The 20394-nt window shown below is 55.6% G+C and overlaps 1 protein-coding gene across 28 annotated transcripts in view; it reads right to left on the minus strand.

Annotated features, from left to right (window-relative positions):
- Positions 1-19286, minus strand: part of GTF2IRD1 (GTF2I repeat domain containing 1) — a 63264-nt gene extending 43978 nt beyond the window's left edge. For 11 of the 28 annotated variants that reach the window (XM_065037181.1, XM_065037192.1, XM_065037201.1 and 8 more), the window contains exon 1: positions 4159-4313. In XM_065037181.1, the coding sequence (XP_064893253.1) occupies positions 4159-4206 (48 nt within the window). In that variant the 5' untranslated portion in view covers positions 4207-4313. Of the gene's footprint in view, positions 1-4022; positions 4066-4158; positions 4314-16188; positions 16321-17791; positions 17911-19153 lie in introns of those variants that run through there. The other 17 variants (XM_065037203.1, XM_065037202.1, XM_065037198.1 and 14 more) reach the window with 8 other exon arrangements.
- Positions 19287-20394: the final 1108 nt, after the last annotated feature.

The raw sequence follows: 20394 nt of genomic DNA on the forward strand, positions 1-20394 counted from the left end.
GGGATGATCACAGCTCCTCGGAGAGCTCAGGCTGCACCAACCTGCTTGGCCATGGTCTCCCATGGAAAGTGATGCTTATGAGGGAGAGATGCCTCTCCCTTGGCTACAGACGGCAAAGCCATGAGCTGGATTCTGCCCCAGGTGTGGAACCGAAGGGAAAGCTTGGGATAACATCAGCAGGAAGTGGGGCCAGGGTCTCATCACCCTCTCCCTTCCATTCCCTGCTTTGCAGGAGAACAGGACAAAAATAATCCCTTTCACCTGGCTGATTGTTTAATAAGAAAAAGGGAGAATCACTCAACAAGAAAAAAAGAAATCATAATAAAAATATGACCTAAGTAATAGAACAGGACTTTAAGGGATGAGGGGAACAATATTCCTGTAAAGCTTTTAATCATTTATGGTCACGAAGAGCAGCGACAGAGGATTTAGGAAGGGGGGGAATAAAAAGGAGGAAAAAAACTTCACGGCAAGCGCTAGGCTTATTGAAATCAAATTAAGACGTACGGCTTGAAGTTGTTTGTCTAATCAAAAGCCAAGTAATCTTTAGGAAAACTGGGGTAAACCATTCTTGTAGCAGTTAGGGCTGGTGGTAGGGAGTGAGAGGGGTAGCATGGGTGCAGAGCATCTTACCCCCCTCCCCAAGGCACCACATACCCATCCTGCTGAAATCCCACCCTGTGGTACCCACCACGGGGTCGATTTCCCCATCTCAGCCCACAGCAGGGAAATGGGGGCTCAGCCCCAGCCCCATCCCACATCCACACCCCAACTCACATCCCAGGGGTGACTCAGGGACCGTCACGCCGCTGTCACGGGGCCAAAGCGAACGTTTGCAGATTGGTTTTATATTTTTAATATTTTTAAAAATAATAATGATAATTTAAACTATTAATATTTATTTCTTTCTCCCCTCCAAATGAGTTTGGTGGGCACAGGACGGGTAGCGCAGGGACAGGGGTGCTGCGCTCCAGCCGGCGCGGGACACAGGCAGGGATCCTGCATGGGCCGGCACCTGCTCGGCTCTTACGACACCTCCCTCCTCGCCTCGCTTCATAATCCTGGGAAAGATGATAAATTTGGCCCTGGGGGAGTTTCACTTGTGAATCACCTGGGCTGCAGCGAAGGAAAAACCAGGCGCACAGGGAGGTTCCTAAAGCCCTGCAGTGGTTCCCCCAAACCTCTCCATCCCCCCGACCGCTGCCGCGGGGCAGCACCTCTCCCCAGGATAAACATCCTCCAGTCTTGCGCGCTGCGTCACCATTTCCAAAGTGTTCAGAGCAAACAAAACAGTGAAAAAAAAACCACAACCCAACCACAAACAAAAAACCAAGATGATGAGAACCCCCCAAAGGAAATTTCCGAGCAGAAAACTGTGTTACTGTATCCTTGAAATTATAACCAGGTTCAATTAGGAGAAACCGAGGGGAGCTTGCATGGCTCCTGGGGCTCGGTTCGGGGTGAAGATGGGTGCTGTAACCTCCTGGTGTTTATTTAAGAGCTTTTGTCCCCCTTGCTCTTGTTCACCTTTTCAAGCCCTGCAGCAATTTCCAGCCCCATGCCACAACCACAAGCAACAGTGTTTTATTTATGAAGCTGAGCCAGTGTTTCCATACGGCCATGGTGGAGCTTGAAGAAGGACCCCTGCTGCCGTCCTCCCCACCGCTTTCTCCTACAAAACCCTTATTTAGCATAAACCCCAAAATCCGGTTTCCCAAAGGGAGCCATGCACTCACCCAGGACTCACAAAATTCGGCTGAACTTCTTGCTGGCTGTCCCCATGCCCTGCGCTCCTCTGGGCTGCCATTGCCATCATCAAAAAAAGGGGCAATAAGCCTTTTTTTGGGGAACTACCCACAGCCAAACCCAGTGCAGAGCAGGAGACACCGTGAGATGGGAACAGCCAAATGCCCAGGAGGGACCAAGGGCATCCTGCATCTACATCTTCTTATACTGCTTTCTACCAATTCTGTTTTTAAACCAATTAGGTGATTTATTTCTCTTTTTTTCCTGCATCTCTACTCTATCTTAGAAATGTAACCCTGGTGATTTTCACTGCATGAAGCATCTCCTGCAATGAGGACAACAGACCACTCAAAACCATCACAAGGGAGCAGCACAAAGAGCCCCAGACAGACAAACAGACGCTGCCACTGCTGCCCTACGGACATTGCAGCATCACCACGGAAATCCCCTCGTGCTCCCGGCCGGGATGTTTATAAAGCCTCTGACAGCGTGGGCTGGCTCCCAGTTCAAGGAGCCAAACGGGAATTCAAATTAATGAGAGCTTGGACCGCTCAGTAAAACCAAGACCATCACGCTGGTCCTGCCTGCAGCTCCACACAAGAGTGGCTGGAAATTTGGAAATTATTTGCCTATTTGTTTTTCCAGGAAAATTCTGCTTGTTGCTTCAACCATGCTGGTGAGATGGCCCAAATTCCAGCAAAATAGTAAAAAAAATTAATTTATTAATATATATATTAGAGGTAGGTCTTGAGATGGATTATGAGTCACCGATTCTCCCAGGGAGAGGAGGGACCGCCTGAGGTACATTAGAGCAGGGGAAGGCACTGCTGGGGCATTTTTGAACATGGTGCTTGGGCTTCTTTGGCACCCGAAATGCTTGATGAGCCGTGGGACGTTGGGCACCACATTCAGGCGCCTCCATCCCCAGGACACAGGGAGTAGGACCGGCACCCACAGCCCGTCCAGCAGGAGGTGACACCCCCAGCACGTGACTGTCACCATGACCCACACGTAACGACGAGACAACAGTGATTTTATTTGTAACTGCCTTTTACTCCAAGAGGGTGTATTTAAAGGAGATTTAAAAAATTACACCAGCCCTGAAGGACATTTAAGCAATTAGCCTTGACTATCATTAAACACGCTTTAAAATCCATCAGGAGCCATCCTGATAGGAGCCAGAGACAACTGATGTCCTCTGCTGGTGCTGGGACAGCATCCCCCTCCCAACTGGGGGACCATCCCCTGCATCCCTGCTGGGGACATCGCTTTGGGGCAGGACTCATGCTAAGGGTTATCTCCATGATGAGGAAGGGGCAGCGATTCCAAAGGTATTTCTCTGTCTGCCTCCATCCGAGGTCCCTTTTCTGGCTGTTGGCGGTGCCCAGCGAGCCGGAGTCGCTTGAGCAAAAAGCCCTGGAAACCACACAAACCACAGCGGGGTGAAAGCCAGGGGTAGGGACCAGGCTTGAATTTCAACTTGTGGGTTTTTTTCTAATCGTTTAAGCAAACACCAGTATCAGCAGAGCTGGTGGGTGTGACTGAAGCCGTCCTGGGTGCGAGAGCACCGTGGCTCAGCCCTGTGCTTGCCAAATAACCGGCCCGGGGTTTTCACCGCAAAAGTGTAGATTTCTGCTCTGTATGGGTGACTTGCTTGCAGCATGATGGCTTTAACCTGCCTGGCTAAACCCTAATCCCTTAGCCCAATTCAGCCCCCGCAGCCGCCTCCTCTCCATCCCGCACCGGCACACGGTGAAGCTGCACAACTTGTGCCGGGGCGGTTTATTCCTTCATTAACGATGCTTCGTTAGCAGGTGAGCTGCGTGGTCAGCACCAATGCCAGCAGTACAGCAGACAACTGGGGCATTTGCAAAACACCCAGAAATCACCTCAAATGCCTAAACACAACCAACCCTGCCCAAAATTCCTAATCCCAGCCCCATGTGCGGGTGCCCCTGTGGCGCAGCCCTCCTGGGGTGGGCGGGGGGCTCCTTTGGGGTACCCTGGGTGCTGCCCTGCCCTTGTACCAGTGTGAAAAAGCATCTGCTGAGGCCACATCTGCATCCCCCAGCCCCAAACCCCGGTCCAACTGCTGCCCCATAACCACTGCCACATCTCTCCCCACATCCACTAATTCCCTTCTTTTTGCTGCTTTGCAAGCTGATGCCTTTTTGCAAAAGTTTGAAAGCAACAGAGTTGGGGGCAAAAACCCTCTGGCATGGGACAGAGAACCCAACCGCTCGTGCCCACATCCCCACTGTGCCAGCAGCCCTTACCTTGCCGGGTCTGCTGGCTCCTCCTCACCCCGTATTTCCCCTCGTCTCATTCCAGCTGGGTGCTACCGGGCAGAACCAGCTCCCACCACCAGACACCTCCTCCCCTGTTCTATTTTAACGACAAAACCCAGGGCACCTGCTGGAAAAGCTCCTCACGTACACGCTGGCACCACAACGACAGCATCCACCGGCATCGCCGCCTCGGCTCCGCATTCCCGGATAATCCGGCGCCTGCCGCGGTTTAGTCCCGCTTATAAAAGACGCAAAGAGCAACCCAGGGGCTCCCGCGGGGGTACGTATCCACAGCAGGAATTTAGCCTCCCCCCCTCCAACCAGGGCGTTGTGTTCTGCTGCCGCCTTCATTTTCTTAAGCCTGGCCTAGGCGCACACACAAATATAATATAGTAAAATTATAGTAGGCTTCTGTCTAGTGCAAAGAGAGACACATGAGAATCAAGTGCCCTTCAGAAGCTGCGTCTCATCTCCCCCGGGATAAACACTTTCATGTCACGGCGGCTGCTGGGGGGATCGCTCTGCCTGCAGAGCTCGAGCAGCGCGGCTTGCAGCTCCAGACAAGTTTCCACGCCGCAATCTCACGGCAGGCAGGCGCAGAAGCTCCCGCTTCGAGCAACTGCCGCTTCATTTATTAAAGAAAAGGGGAAAAAAAAAGGGGGGGTGGGGGGAAGTAAGTGTTAATCGGAGCATTGCCACTGTTGCAGGGAAGGGATGCTGTGAGTATCGTGCCTGGAAAGCGGCCAGGGCTGAGCTGGATCCTGCCTCAGCAGCGAAGCTGGAGATGAGCTTTACGGTGCCCGACGGGCGAGCAAAGGGATCTGGGTGCTCGCAGGGCCCCCAAGGCTGAGCCTCCCTCCCCAGCCCCGAAACCCATCCCGCAGGGAGCCCAGCACCACTTCCCGTGCCGGCATCGGGGCAGCCTGGACAAAACCCGGTGTTTGCAGTTCCTAGAAGGAGCGTTGGGCAGCGAGGGCCGGGATCCGGCATCCCAGCGCTGGGCTCGGGTTGCACTTCCCAGAAGCGGGCGGCACCAAAATTAGCAAGCGACTAATTCTGCCCCTCAGTACATCCCCTGCCCCTGCACCGCGGTGACTGCTGGCGCTCGCAAGATGCCGACAATCCCTTTCCTAAAGAAAAAAATGAGACTAAACAAGCCCAGAAGCCACACGACAAGCTGCAAGGCAGGTCCTGGGGTTGCATCAACCTCCGTTCCCAGCCCCATATCCCTTTGCACCCCTTTATTGACACCGGGTCCAACTCTGCACCCCCAAATGGGCACTGGGCTGGGGGTGAGGAGGGCAGATACAGTTTCCAGCCTCTGGTTTGGCGGTGTGTAAACTAATGCTGGGGTTATTTAAAGCCCGAGTTTTAGCAGCGTTCAGCTACTGGTTGCGTGATCAGGATAAAAAATCGCAATCCTAATTCCTGGCCCCCCGGTGCCTATGGCAACTGGTATCCGTCTCCTTGGAAACTAATCTCGTGGTATTTGAACAATGTACCAAGGGCCTTTAATCTCCCAAACACTGTAAATCTTTATTCTAGCCTGCTCTCCTCCTACCCCAAGAGCCAACATAAAAAGCCTGTTGTTTTCCATGCAGTCACTGAGAGCCTAACTTGAATTATATATTACACAGGCACATGGTTTTTTTGCTTCCTCCCCCTCGACTTTTTTTCCCTCTAAATTAAAGAGAAATCCCATGTGCATGATGCCCGCAGGTGCTGCACCACCAGTCCCACAGATTTGCTTTCTCCAAACAGCGTGCGATACCCCGTCCCGGCTGTCACCCGTCTGCATGCCCACCTGTGTCCGTCTAACTGGGTGCTGCTCTAGTTAATAGCAACAATAATCATAATAATAATTCTGAATTACCTAGCAAAAAAACCCCAACCAAACTGCAAACATACAAAGACACAAACCCGAGCCTGGGGAGAATGAGTTTGCAAGGGCTCAGCGGAGGATGATCTACCGCAGTCCTGGCTGTGGGAGCAGATGCTGCAGACGCTTCGTCTCGCTCCTCATCGCTCAACCCTGATGCTCTTTTCTTTCGCAAAGCTGCTTTTGATGGCACCTGTGGCCCTGTGCCCCCCACCCCAACCCCACCCACGGCCAGCACTGCTCATCTCCCGCTTTCTGCTCTGCCCAGGTAATTACCTCTGCGTAAGGAGGTCTCTGATAGAAAGCCGCCGCCTAATCTCATTATGTTTTAATTTTATCTCTAATATTTCTCTCTGGTTGCTGGTGTCTCAGTATTGAGTATTCCCTGTTTTATGGGACAGGCTTTTTGCTAATCCCAGGCCTGACTCTCCGCCACATAAATAAGCTTAATAAGAAAACCAAAATGGCTTTCTAAGGGGAGGAGAGGAGGCTCAGAAATGGGAGAACAGAATCATAGAATGTCCTGAGTTGGGAGGGACCCACAAGGATCATCGAGTCCAATTGCTATTCCTGCACAGGACAACCCCTAAATTCACACCCGCACCCCGAGCTCCCCAATCCTGCCTGCTCCCTTCTGCCTTATTTTATTTTTATTTTACAGAATGAGAATCGGGCATCCCGCACGGGCAGGGGCACGTGGCACTGCCCAGGCACCACCACCGCCAACGGAGGAGCCTTTGGTGCCGCCAGGCCTGCACCCGCCCCGTGTCACCTTCCAGCGGGCAGGGATGCTGTCAGCAGCGCCGGCCCGGCCGGAACCCCCATTTCCTTCCTAAACAGCCTCTGGCCGTGTCACCAGCCCCGAAACCTGCTGTGTCACAAGCAAACCCCACCATTACCTCGCACTATCAGGGCTCGGCATCACCGCCGGCTGCCAGACACAAACAGCGTGGGAGCAGCCGTCACCCTCCACCGTGAGGTGTCGCGCCAGGAGCCGCCGGGTCCGGCTCTGGCTTCCCTAAGCCCCGGCATCATGGCTGGGGCTCAATGTTGGGTCCTGATGTGCTGCTCCTGCACCCTGGGAGCAGCAGCTCCTCAGTTGGGGGTCCCTAGGGGTCCCCGATCTGCGGTTGGGCTCCCCAGGGGCTGGTGGAGCCCATCTAATTCCAGTGAGGTGTCGTCTCCAACATGACCGTCCCTACTGCTCTCGAGGGGACATTTGCTGGTGTCTAATACAGCTTGGCTCCACATCACAAAATTTCTCCCCACCGTATTCACAAGGGCTCAGCCTTTTTTAACCCCATGCCCCAAGCACCGTGATCCTGGCCATGTCGGATGGCAGCCAGCCAGCAGGCAAGGGACAGACGGACAGACAGACGGGGACAAGCACGCACCCAGAGGTGGTGATCATCCCAAATTGCTGATGTCCCAGCGATGCCTCTGCTCTGCAGGGCTGCCCATGTGCATTGGTGCCTTCACTTGGGAAGGGCAACACAGCATGATGGGGGATCCGCAGTGGTGCTGGGGTCCCGCCTCACCCCCCAGCAGGGTGGGGTGCGGTGGGGTGGGGAGGGGAGGGCGGAGGCGGCGGGAGCAGCTCTGATAGCTGGCGGTTTGAGCCGTGACTCAAAGGTGGCCCGGCTGGTGTCAGGGCTGGCCCCGGGGAGCTCTGTGAGGGTGCCCCGGGCTGGGCAGGATCCGGCCCTAAAATACAGCCAGGGCCTCTCCCAGATGCTTCTGCTCAGAGTCACCCCGGGACAAGGTGACTTGGCCGCTGCCACCTCCTCCCTCCTGGGATGTGCCGGCACCATGGCCTGGGCCAGCATTTCCCTGACGCCTTGACCTCCAAAGCACACAAGCCCCTTCTTTCTCAGGGGAAAACTGGCCCTGGATCAGCTCCCTGTGACCTTGGGGGACACCAGCCTCGTTGGTGAGCCAGCTCAACTCACTGATCCTACAGCCGACCACCCCTGCCCTCTTGCCTCACTCATCCCATTTCGGGGTGCTTTACCAAGAAAAATCGGTCAGCAGGAGCATCCCCCAACACCAGTGAGAAGGGGCCACCCCAAAAGCACAAAGGCCCCATGGTGTCAGCAGCACCACGACACGGCGCACGGGCACGGCGGAGCCCCAGGTGTCGCAGAAACACATGTTCCCCCCTGCTAAATTCCAGCTTAATTCTCATTTCCATTGTGTTATGAAACACATTATCTGTTGAAACTAAGTCAACAGTTGTTTGCATTTACGTGTAAACACAGTGAATATTAGGAACGGGGCCAGCATTATATTTGCATATGAAATGCTGCCTGCACTGCCCTCTCCCCCTGGCTCTTCTCCATCCCCATAGTTAAAGACAAGAGGATGCGGGGAGATGGCGAAATCGAAGACCAGAGCAGCCTGAGAAGCAAAAAAAAACTTTCGCCCCCCCTCTCTATTTTTATTTTCGTGCAGCAGGAGAAAAAACATCCCTTTAAACCCACATAACGCACCGACACGCACATCCCTTCATCTTGAGCCCAAACCAAAACCACTTCAAATTCCCAATGATACGCATATCTTATCAGGCCCGCTTTGCATAGCGCATAAATATTTATTTGCTTTTAATCCTGCAAAGCAAACCTGCCTCGTGGCACATTTCCCTTAATCGGCAGCTCTGGCACCCAACGAAGTGCCAAGAGAAGCGGCGTGCCAAATTTGGTGCCTGTTTTAGGTACAAGGGCAGGAAAAGAGGAATCTAAAGCACCCGCTGTCTCTTGGGGTCCCTTGGGTGGTCTCGGGGGGTGTCGAGGCAGCTGTAAGGCTCCCTGGTTCCTCACCACCAGGGACAGCAAGTTCCCAGCTCAGGTGCCTCATAAATAGAAAATCAATACACGTGCACCACGGTTTGGGTGCTGGGAGGAGGCCCAGTGCTGATGTGGCCCTGGGATGGTGATGCTTCCAGGAGAGGTGATACCAGAAGCGGGGACAAAATCAAAAGAGATCTTTGGGGCTGAGTGAAGAGAGATCACCTTGTCACGGGGAAGGCAGATGGCACAGAGTTTGTTCTTTGGGCTCGCAGCTTATTTTTTCACACATGCACTTGTCGGCTTGAAAATGGAAACCCTCTGATGTCTTCATGGGAAATGAGGGGCTGCACTGCTGGGGACCAGCTCAGACTCTCCGTCACCCCAATTCAGGATGCTGCTGAACACAGACCCACACCTCAAACCTCACCAAGACCCACAGAGCCTCATATATCACAAAACTTGCAGAAACGGATCAAAATGTGAGAATTTTAGAATACCAAATTGCCCCAACACCAAAAGCCCCCTAATTACCTCTTCCTTCAGCCAGAAGGATGGGAAGCAGCGCGCTCACCTGCATCCATCCCCACTCTGCCGCAGTCATGGCATTCAGACCAGGACCCCTGGAGCCTGAGATTGTGCATTAATTTTTTAATCGGTTCCCCTTAAATGGGTAGCAAGCAATTAGGCAATGGGTGCCCGATGCCCGGCAGCAAGGGTGCTGAGCCCAGGGGACCCAGCGAGCTCTCGGCATGGCTCTTGGTGTCACACGCAGCCACCGAGCAGGTAAACATGGAGCTACTCTATAACAGGCAAGTAAATATTTGAATAGGTGGGTTTATTTCGGCTGCTATGCCACTGTGCCTTGTCCTCTGTGAAGCTGCTGATCCAGGCAGGGCCCAAAAACCTGATTAAAAGCAAAATGCTGTTTTTCCCCAAGATGTGAGAAAGCACCTTAACCTCTCCCCAAGGCCAGTGATGCGGGACCGGGAGGAGAAATGGTCCTGGTTGCCTTACAAGAGGCTTTCCCAGGGTGTCAAGTGTGAGCCTGCATCTCTCCAGCATCTTCAAGAAGCGGTTCTCACAGTTCTCACCAGGACCCCCAGGACAACAGCACCCCAAGGAGGAGCATCGCCCATCCCCACAAAAGCCTCTCCCAGTCCCCCTGCTGCCGGGGACACAAAGCTCCCAAAGAGGCCACCTGGCTGTCCCCAGCATCCTTCCAGCTCCTCAGAATACCAAGGGCAACACAGAGAGTCAAGCAGAAAGCAAAATCAATACCGAGAAGGAAGGTTCTGGGCTGAAACGCCTTTCGCAGCATCGCTGGTGAGAAGCGGGTTAGTGAAGGAGCCAGGGGGGAAGGAGAGAAAACCCCCCGCACACGAGTTTGAGAGGAGCAGCGTTTGCTGTAAGGTTTTCCACAGGCATCACTGGGGGTTTCGGGGGGGAGCACACAGTGGGGCGCAGACCCAGCCCGGAACCCCAGAGCCTGATCAGACTATGAGTGAAGAGTCACATAGAGGAGGAGGAAGAGGAGGGAGAACCCGGCACCCCTGCCTCCCATCCAGGTGACACCAACATACAAACAGCTGCTGCCTTTTTGATTTTGGGGGGTGCGGAGCCGCAGGGAGGGGACACATGGGGACAGTGCCAGCAGGGAAAGCCGGCATCCCGGAGCATCCTCAGCAGCAGCTACCTGCAGCAGAGACAACCTCTGCATTATTTTTAATTATCGGGCTTAAAATAACAAAGGATGCCTACGTGCTCCGGCGCATCGATGGCAAACCCAGCACAAGCCCAGCTGTTAAAAATAACCTTTTCCAGGAGCGCGGCTGCAGCCACTCACAGGCACCCTGGCCCCGTGGGATGGATGCTCTCTGCTCCATCCATCGGCATCACCGTGCTGGGTCCATGGTGCCAGAACATGAGTGAGTGTGGAAATATGCATATCACATGCACAAAAGAGTAAATTAACCAACCAAAGCCAAAAAAAAAATTTTATATATATATATATATATTCAATGATACTAAACTGCTGTGGGAGGAAGAAACAAATAATGAAAAAGAAAATGTATTGGTGATGAAGCCACAACCCAAGCAGCCTGCTTTCAGAGAGCATTTCAAGATGAGGGGGTTTGTGCGCTCTAAGGTGTGGAGGGCACGCAAGCATCACCCTCGCTGGCAGCTAAAGTGGAGGAAACTTTTCCATGGATGCGGCAGCACCGGAGCCAGCTTTTATCATGGAGAGCCTCGCATCATGCAGGCAGTGATAGGGCTGGATTTCGGCAGGTGTAATTCCCACGGAGATAAAGACCTTGTTTTTCAACAAGCAGCAGCATCGTACATAAATTACAACGGCAAACATGGGGAAACAAAGAGGTTTTCAAGAGAGCGCGTAATCCTCGAAGGGGAGGCTCAGGGAAAGCTGAGGGGAGACGACATGGGAGAGATGCGGGGTTAATCTCGGGCTCTCCCACCTCCCCATAAAGGAATAAACCTTCAGGCAGGTGGGGAAAAAAATAATAACCCACCTGAACAATAAGAATTTGAGGAATGAAGGATGGAGGTGGGATTTCTCATGACAGATGCTGAGTGCCTGCTCTCCCCTGCAGCAGCATCCATCCCGGAGCCGTGGGAAAGGCATGGAAAGATGCTGGATCCATCCCAGAGCCATGAGAAGGGCACGGGAAGATGCTGGATCCATCCCAGAGCCGTGGGAAGGGCACGGGAAGATGCTGGATCCACGGGAAGGGCATGGGAAGATGCTGGATCCAAGGGAAGATGCTGGATCCACGGGAAGGGCATGGGAAGATGCTGGATCCATGGGAAGATGCTGGATCCACGGGAAGGGCATGGGAAGATGCTGGATCCATGGGAAGATGCTGGATCCACGGGAAGGGCACGGGAAGATGCTGGATCTATGGGAAGATACTGGATCCATTCCAGAGCCAGGACTTTGCTCCGGGAGCTCTCACAGGGCGGGCTGGGGATGCACCGCGATGGGTCGGTCACCTCATGGGACCCTCAGGTCACGCTCCCCTCTCCTGTGCCTTTTTTTTTTTAACCCTCCTCTTTCTAAATAAAATAAATAAATACAACCTGACACTAATTCTAACAGTTTTAATAAATGCTTAATGTCCTGTTAAAGGTCGCCTGCCTCCCGCTCCCACTGCAGACCTGCACTCAGAGCACAGGGGCGCTGGGTTTGCACCGCACCATTCCCTTGGGGTTCCAATGCCCGCACACCCCTGTCCCCCCCGGGAAGCATCGGGCAGGGATGGCAGGGACCAGTGGGTGCCGGGACAGCCCATGGGCCGCTTGGTACCCAGGAAACCATCTCCTCCCCAGAAATGTGCAGCAAACCCCAACTAACCCCCTGCTCCCAATGCAAACCCGCAGCTGAGCTTCACCTGCGGGCACAGGGGGTGTTTGCATTTTGGGGGGCAAAACCATCACGCTCTAATGCAGGGTAAAACACTGTAATTTCACTCCAGGCATTTCTAGGTATTTTTCTCCCAGAAAGAAGAGATGAAATTACAGTGTGACGATGCCCCTAAAGGGTGCGGAGCAATTTATTTTCAGTGATCCTCCTCTAATGAAGCTAATTTATAACCTTGTCAGAAGGCGCACGCAGACTTGGGGCACCGGTGCGGCTCCCTTCCCCCCCCCCGCCTTTCCCAGGATGAAAACCTCCAACCCAAACCCCAACCAGGATGTTTATTTAAGGCCCAAAACCCCAAAGGCACTTTAAACAAGCAGAGTTCCTCACATATTTCGCCGACCAAGCGCATTTCCAACTATTGCAAAAGGGCTTCCAGCGCCTGGGGGGGTAGGGGGGTGCGGGGTGTCCCTGCTGCCATCGGGACAGGGGTGTCCCACTGCTTGGATGGCAGCAAGGATGATGCTATGGGACCCAGGGACCTGGTGGTATCTTGGGATGTCCCTGCAGACCAGAGGACCCCCATGCATCGGGGTTTCCTCAGCCGGGCAACGGGGTGACCTAGTTTTTTGGGGACTCACCGATGACCCCAACACCATCCCAACAGCTCCGATGGGAATCGGTCCCACCAGCTGAAGGGCTCAGCAGCTCATTGCCCGGCTGGTTAAATGCGAGGAAACCATAAGAAAAAGCCCTTTATCCATCCATACCAACCGCTCATGTTTCTCCCAGGACATGCAAGACCCACAGCAGACACGGCATGAAGGAGCCGGGCAGCTTCTGTGGATGGCGGATCCTCATGTCGCTGTATTTAACTAACGAGATCACTTTATTGTAGCCCTCCAACAATAAAGTGAGAGTGCTCAAAGGCAGCGGACAAGTCCTCGGCTTCAACAACACAGGTGCCCAAAATATATATATTTGATGTATATACAAAAATCATTATTTCAGAGGTCACATTAATACGCTGAATTTTTTCCACATACTAAAACACATGTGACTTGTATGGACCAAAAAAATGCATACAATTCAATGCTTTAAATCCTTCTTAATGCTGGGGTGTGGCACAAACCCGAATCTACCTGTCCCAGGGCTGTTCTTGCGGGCAAGGACTGACATTCCCCGTTTCCACGGCAAATGGGGTCCTAGCCTGCTAAATACTAATGCAATATAAAGATAATTCCCACATATTTAATCATTCCCAGAGCTCTGGGTAGAAATGATAATCAGGCCCCTACTAATGAGGGAGACATAATCCTGCCTTTCCTACAGGTTTCCCCATCCCTGGCTCCTACCTTGCAATAAAACAAGCAGAAAACCGACCCGATGGGGAGGTGCGTGACTTTGATGGGAGTGTTCAGTAGGCCCCCATAGCCCAACCGCAGCGGGGACAGCCCCGTCATATCGGTGCCGGGGGAGATGTGCCCAAATACCCATCCTGGGGGGCTCAAACCTGAGCACACCACATCCTTCAGGGTCCTTTTTGGGAAGGTGTGAGCAGCAGCATCCACCCAGGGCAAACCCAACCACTGCAGTGGGGTATGGACCAGCACCCAGAAACTCAGCCCAAGCCTCATCCTAAAGCTTTCAGCATCCTGGAGGCTCTACCCAGAGGTGGGCAGGCAGGGGAGGGCAGCGCGGGCCTCACCAGCACTGCTCCCAAGTGCCATCGTCACCGCGATGTGCCACACGTGCTCCTAGCACTGAGCCCTTAAAAAGTGGACAAGTTTAATTTCCAACGCAAGGATTGCCACTAATTATAAGCAAGGGTGGGTTTACCCAAGGGGCCACCTCCATCCCCAGCATGACGGCTGGAGCTGTTCCCTCTGCCCAGGGACAAGCCTTTGGTGCCACCAGGCTGGAGCTCCAGCAGCAGATGAGCAACCTGGTGGCCCGTGTCCCATCACAAGGTCACCTCACACAGGCACTAAGGAGCGGGTAGTTTCCCATGCAAATGCGGCCGGAGATAGAGGCAAGATGCCAGCTCGGCTGAAACCTCGGCAAAGGGAAAGCTTTGAGGATTTTTGCCTTTTTTTTCCCCATTTCTTTCAGCAAAGGAGAAGGAAGCCAAGGCCTCCTCAAAGGCCTTGCCACTGGTTGGGATCCCACACATCCATCCCCTGCCCCAGCTAGGGATGGGGCTTAGCTCCCACCTGTCTGCCGAACAGCTCTGCTCATGTAAATGGATTCCTCAGCTCTTCTTCAAACTACCCCAGAAAGCTACTGAGCGCCACACGTTTCACTCGGGAGTGTGAAAATCCCTTCAACCTCTATCGACCCGTCACAGGAGGAGGTTTCTCCTCCAGGAACATCAAATTCCCCAGCTAAGCAGGACATGTAACCCCTGGCAGCAATCAACATGCACCAAAAAGTGCAAGAAAGATTCAAAATCTTAAAAGTTACAAAACATCCTGCCCATCAGTTTCCCCTCTCCCCATCTTCAGAGGGACCTGCGCCCCCAGAGCACCCTCTGAGCCCCCAAGTTCTCCAGGAGCAGCTCAAAACAAGTCCATGGTGACCACCATGAGTACTTGCACCCATTGCTTGGATGGGCCAGGGGCACAGCCAGACGCCGGCACATGCCAAAGGAGAAGTCAGCTGTGGGCAGAGGACATTCAGGTTTGTCACCTTCAAGCTTCCGAGGCTGAGGAACCAGGCACGCAGGTAGGTGCTGGACGACACATTTCCAGGACCGTTTCTGGGTCCACATCGACCTCCCTGCAGGTGTTCGCTCCTTCTGTTCTTGTGGATTTATAGAAAATGAAGATGAAAGCACCTCACCCCTCATGTGAGAGGTGGAGATCAGCTCTGGGGGGGAAGCCGTGGTAGAGGACAATGACATCCCTGCAAACACGCAGCGGCAGAACGATGCTCTTTGCTGGCCCCCTCCTCATCCCGCTGAGGTTAATTCTGTCCTCAAACCAGCCAGACCAGAGTGGAAACAAGGCAACGTGAAGCCAGAAAACTCAAACAGAAGCTGTTTGCCTGCAGGAATGTAAACCCCACCGTGGTGGGGTTGCTCCTGAGGAGTGGACTTGTGTACCGGGCGCTTTTCCTCACAGCATCCTATCTACGGGAAAGCCTTGCTGCTGCCGTAGGTAGGTCCCTCGGAAACCACCGCCAAAGCGTTTGCAAAGCAGCATTTGGCAGCAGCTCCCAAACCAGGATGAGACATGAAGGTGTCCCACAGCAGCTGCTTTGGGAGATTTCTCTGGCAGCGGCCGCCCCTTCCCAGCCCACGGCTCCACCACCGCGGGGGCATCGTGCGGCTCTCACCTCCTCCACGCACCACCCAGACTCGCTTGACATTTTTCTCTTGAGCTCAAAGCAAATTCGACCAACTAGGCTGCATTAAGAAATGAAGCACTGAACCGGTCCCAAAACAGTGAGCAAAAAAGCCCCAAACTATAAAGACCACCTGGACCCCGGCCACCACACAGCCCCCAGCCTCCTGCCACTTCTGAGCAGACAGAGCGCTCCTGACCTCTTTTTAAAGATGATGCTTCAAGAGGTTTAAATAAAACATGTCCTGCAAAGGGATGGGCTGCAACGGGGTAGCGTGAGGTCCTGGGAAACCTTGCTCCCATCTGCAGACCTGCCACCTCCCAGCAAACCTGCAGCCGGGGCTCTCGCTGCCCCCAGCCCCGCTGCTCGGGCCAGCATCCAGATGGACACCAGAGGCCCTTCCCTGCAGCTTCCAGCTGGGCTCTTCCCAATAAATGAATCAATAAACACATTTTTAGCTCTTGGAGGGTATCTCCACCCTTGGAAAGGGCTCCCAGTAGGTCCTTTCCTCTCCTCCTCCCTGTCCTCGAGGGAAAGGTTCCTGATGGTGGCAAACCCACCCATGTGCCTTCAGCATCTGCCTCCGCTTCCCCCAAAGCCCTAGATGAGGTTTGTCCTTGCAGACCAGGTGCCACACACGCAGACGTGGCCAGAGGCCCAGGAGCAGAGCACAGACACCAATACAGCCCACATGTCCCCTTCCCCAAACCATCACCCACCACCTCCACTCAAGCCCAGTCACCCCAGGAGCAGCGTCCCCATTCACACCTCTTCTTCCACGATCAACCACCTCCACGTCCACTCGCCACAGGCATCTGCACGTGGATATTGGTGGCACAAGGAATAACCGCGCTCGTCAGCCGATGGGCAGAGCAAGGAGCTGCTGCCCAAGCCGGGGACAAGTGGCACCAAGCCCTGTGCCCACCCCAGGGGTCCGCCACACAGCGGGTGACTGGCCAGGGACGAGCCTGTCCGGAGTGTCTCTGCATTCCCGCAGCTGCCAAATTCCCAAAGGAAGTACAGGGCATTGATAATTGCTGAAAAAAATTCCAGCTATTTCCTGCGGGGAGCAGTACATGGGAATCCCCCAATAGCTCCAACACTTGTTTTGGTCTGGGATTTTGGGGTTTTGGGGCTTCCCTCCTTCCTTTAAACAGAGTATCACTTAAGTCATATGTGATGCACACCATATGGGATGGTCAGACCTGTTCCCTCGGTGCTGTCCCCAAAGGTCACTGTCCTCGACACCTCCCGGGACAGTGCCAGGCTGCCAGCACGGGCACCGCATCCCTCGCCCAGGCTGGTAGGGCAGGTTGCTAAATATGTCCCTGAGCAGGTTTCTTCCCTCCTCTCCCAGCTTCTCATTAGCAAACCTAAACGAGCAGCGACCCACAGCAGCACCAGCCCTCCCGGGAGGGACAGCAGAGGGACACGGTGGTGGCCGCTGTAGTGTGTCCTCTTCGTCACCCTGCCGACCCTGTGAGCAGCTGCCCAACCCCTTCCCACTCCCAGCGGCGACACATCCCGGGCAGGGTTCACCGCAAAAAGCAGCAGTGCCAGCTCAGACAGCAGCGGTGCATGGGAAAACCAGCGGCACAGCCCCAAACCGGGACACCCCATCCCCTGGTCATCACCGCCACCCCAGCACTGGGACGCCAGCTCTGCGGGGTGACGGGAGAGGAGCGTGGGGCTCGTGGGCGGTCGCAGAGCCACATCACAGCACAGTGCCGTGGCTCAACAGCACCAAACCGGCTGCTTCACATCGCCCTGACAGAGGCACACGCCGCTGTGCCAGGGATCGCGGTTCTGGCACAGGGGCCCACAGGATGCAGCAGAGGCACCGAGCCGTGGCCTTTAGTATCCCAGCCCCTCAGCCGCTGGCGGGGTCAGGTCTGACACTGGTAGCCACCATACCGCTTTTTCATTTCGGAGTGAGAGCTGCGGTGGTTTCCACAGGAGAAAGAAATTCTGTGGGGTTGGATGAGTGACAGCCAATGTAGCAGGTCCAGCCACACTGGTGGGGATCTGAGATCCAGGATCCTGCAGAATTAGAGGCGCTTGCATGCACGGGATTATTCCCCAGCTGCAGCACTTCCAGCAGCTCCTCCGGCAGGAGCGGCACGGGGAGCAGACACCCCGAAGCCGGGGGCTCCCATCACACGAGGCTCTGTGCCGACATCCCCAGACAGTCGCTCTGTCCGGAGCGTGCACACCAACAGGCGATGGATGCAGCAGGAGGCCGAGTGACCGACCCCAAAGTGCCCACAACACGCAGCCCTGCGGCTCTGCAGCGATCCTCGGCAGCACCAACACCTCCTAAAACACTCACGCCCCAGTGTGCCCGGCACCCATCGTGAACACCCAGCACTACCTGCACAGCATCACCAGGTCCGAGGCTCACTCCAGCACAAGGCACATTAACGGGATCACTCCGATTAACAGTTTATCCTGGATAAACCCGCCGCCAGCCCCACATGCTGGAAGGACAAGGGCACTGGCTCCCCGGGGAACAACTTTCTCCCCATCACGGTCGTCCCCACGCACCGAGAAACCTCCATGTACCCCTGCAGCACCGGGGAGCTGCAGAGGATGCCTGTCCCTCCGCCCCACGGGCCGCGGTGCCGAGGCCAGGTTACCGGCTGAGCCGAAGCCCCGAGCGCTTCGTCAGCTCAACTCTGCGTTTCTATTTCCAGCCGCGCTGCCGCCTTTCCCTGCGCCGGCGGAGCGGGAGGCGAGCCCTGGCAGAGCCTGCAGCTTCCCCTCCTGCCCGGCACCACCACATCCAGCCGGGGCAGGTGGCAGCACCAGAGCTGCCTTTGGGATGCTGGACATGGTTGTGGTGGTGGGCACTGAGGGCCAGCCTGACATCCCCAGCACCCCCCCAGTGCTATCAACACCCAGACAACCCCCAGCATCATCCCCCAGCCCTACTGATCCCTGCATCTGTCTATGTTTCCCTGCCCCAAGCACCCCTGTACCACCATCACCCTAACACCTAATGTAGCCCAACACCTAATGCACCCCAACACCTAATGCCTCCCAGCATCCCCCCCAGCCCTGATGGACCCTGCCACTCCCAAGCCCCATCATCACCCCCAGCCCTCATATCCCCCCCATCACTCAGCACCCCCTCCTTGCCCCAATATCCCCAGCATCTATTGCCCCCCACACACATTCCCCTTGCCCTAATACCCCCCCAAGCATCCCTGCCAGCCCTATTGCCCTGCAGCATCCCCCAGCCCTCGTGCCCCCCGCTACCTCCCAGCCCTATTGCACCCCAGCATCCCTGAGCTCTATCCTCCCCCAGCATCCCCCTGCACTCTCACAGCTCTACTGAGTCCAGCATTCCCCCGCCAGCCTATCGCTCCCCCCGCACTCCTCCAGCCCTAACAAGCCAAGCATCCCCTGGCAGCTCTATTGCTCCACAACACTCCCCAAGCCCTGATGTCCCCCTGCATCCCTATCACCCCCCAGCAGCCCCCCAGCCCTATTGCCCCCCTGCGCTCCCCTGGCCCTAATAAGCCCAGCATCCCCCCCCAACCCTAGCACCCCTCCCAACCCTAACACCCCCCCGCACTTCCCCAAGCCCCAATGCCCCCCTGCACCCCTCAGCACCCCTCCCAGCCCCATGGCACCCAACCCCCGCATCCCCCCCCCCGCCACTCCCCAGCACCGGGACCCGGGTGGGGGTAACCATGAGGAGGAGGAGGAGGGGGCCAAAACTTTTCCTTACCGCGGGCGGCTGGGGCGCGGCGCTCCTGCCTCCCCCGGCGAGGCTGCGCGGGAGCGGCGGGGGCGGGCGGGCGGGGGCCGGGATGGAGCCGCCTCCCGCCGCCTCCCGCCGCCTCCCTCCTCCCCGGGCGGAGCCGGTGCTCCCGGTGGGGGCTTGGAGGAGAGAGTCGGAGAGGAGGAAGGAGGGGGGGGGGCAAAAAAAAAAAATCAGGCTGGGAATGGAGAGCAGCTCTTTGTTCTGTAATCCCAGTAAAAGTGCCAGCCATTCGCCCCGCCGCTAATCCCAACCCCGCTCAACGGCACCATCCATTGGCTGCCATTTACATACGGGATTAACCAGCCCGATAACCGGACGGGGGGGGTTGAGGGGGGGAACGAGCTGTGTTAAGTCGTTTCATGCCGCGCCGAGCCGGAACGGCCCCGGAACAGCGCGGCACAGCCCCGGCTGGGGGTGGGTGCAGTGGGGACCTGTCGCCACCTGTTGGTGTTGGCACGGCTGGGCTTGGCATGGTACAGCTTGGTGTAGTGCGGCCTTTGTATGGTTTAGCGCGGTTTGGCCCGGTTTGGCTCAGTATCATGTGTTTTGGCTCAGCATGGCACAGCTTGGCATGACCTGGTCCTGCACAGATCGGCATGGCTTGGCATGGCTTGGCACTGCCTTGCACCGCATGGCTCGTCTCAGCTCATCAAGACTTGGCATGGCCTGGCCTGGCCCTGCATGGCATGGCATGGCATGGCATGGCATGGCATAGCATATCACAGCCTGGTCCCACACAGTGTGGCTTGGCACAGCTTGGCTTGGCTTGGCTTGGCTTGGCTTGGCTTGGCTTGGCATGGCACTGCACGGCTCAGCAGGGTATGACACAGCTCAGCACAGCCTTGCCCTGCCCTGAATGGCTCGGCTTGGCTCAGCACATCTTGGCCCAGCAAGGTGTGGCTTGGCCATGCACAGATCAGCATAGCACAGCATGCCTTGGCACAGCTTGGCTCGACATGGCTCACATGGCACGGCTTGGCATGGTGTAGCACAGCTCAGCACAGCCTCCCCCTGTATAGCTTGGCTCGGCTTGGCTAGGCTTGGCATGGCATGATGCTGTATGGCCTGGCATGGCACAGCCCGGCTTATCACAGTCTTGCCCTGCATAGTTCAGCTCAGCATGGCTTGGCTCGGCATGGCCCAGCTTAGCACGGCCTTGCACAGCTCGGCCCGGCATGGCCCGGCCCACCATGCCCGTTTGGAGC

The sequence above is a fragment of the Columba livia genome, chromosome 20 (genome assembly GCF_036013475.1).
Source record: "Columba livia isolate bColLiv1 breed racing homer chromosome 20, bColLiv1.pat.W.v2, whole genome shotgun sequence".
Lineage (NCBI taxonomy): Eukaryota > Metazoa > Chordata > Aves > Columbiformes > Columbidae > Columba > Columba livia.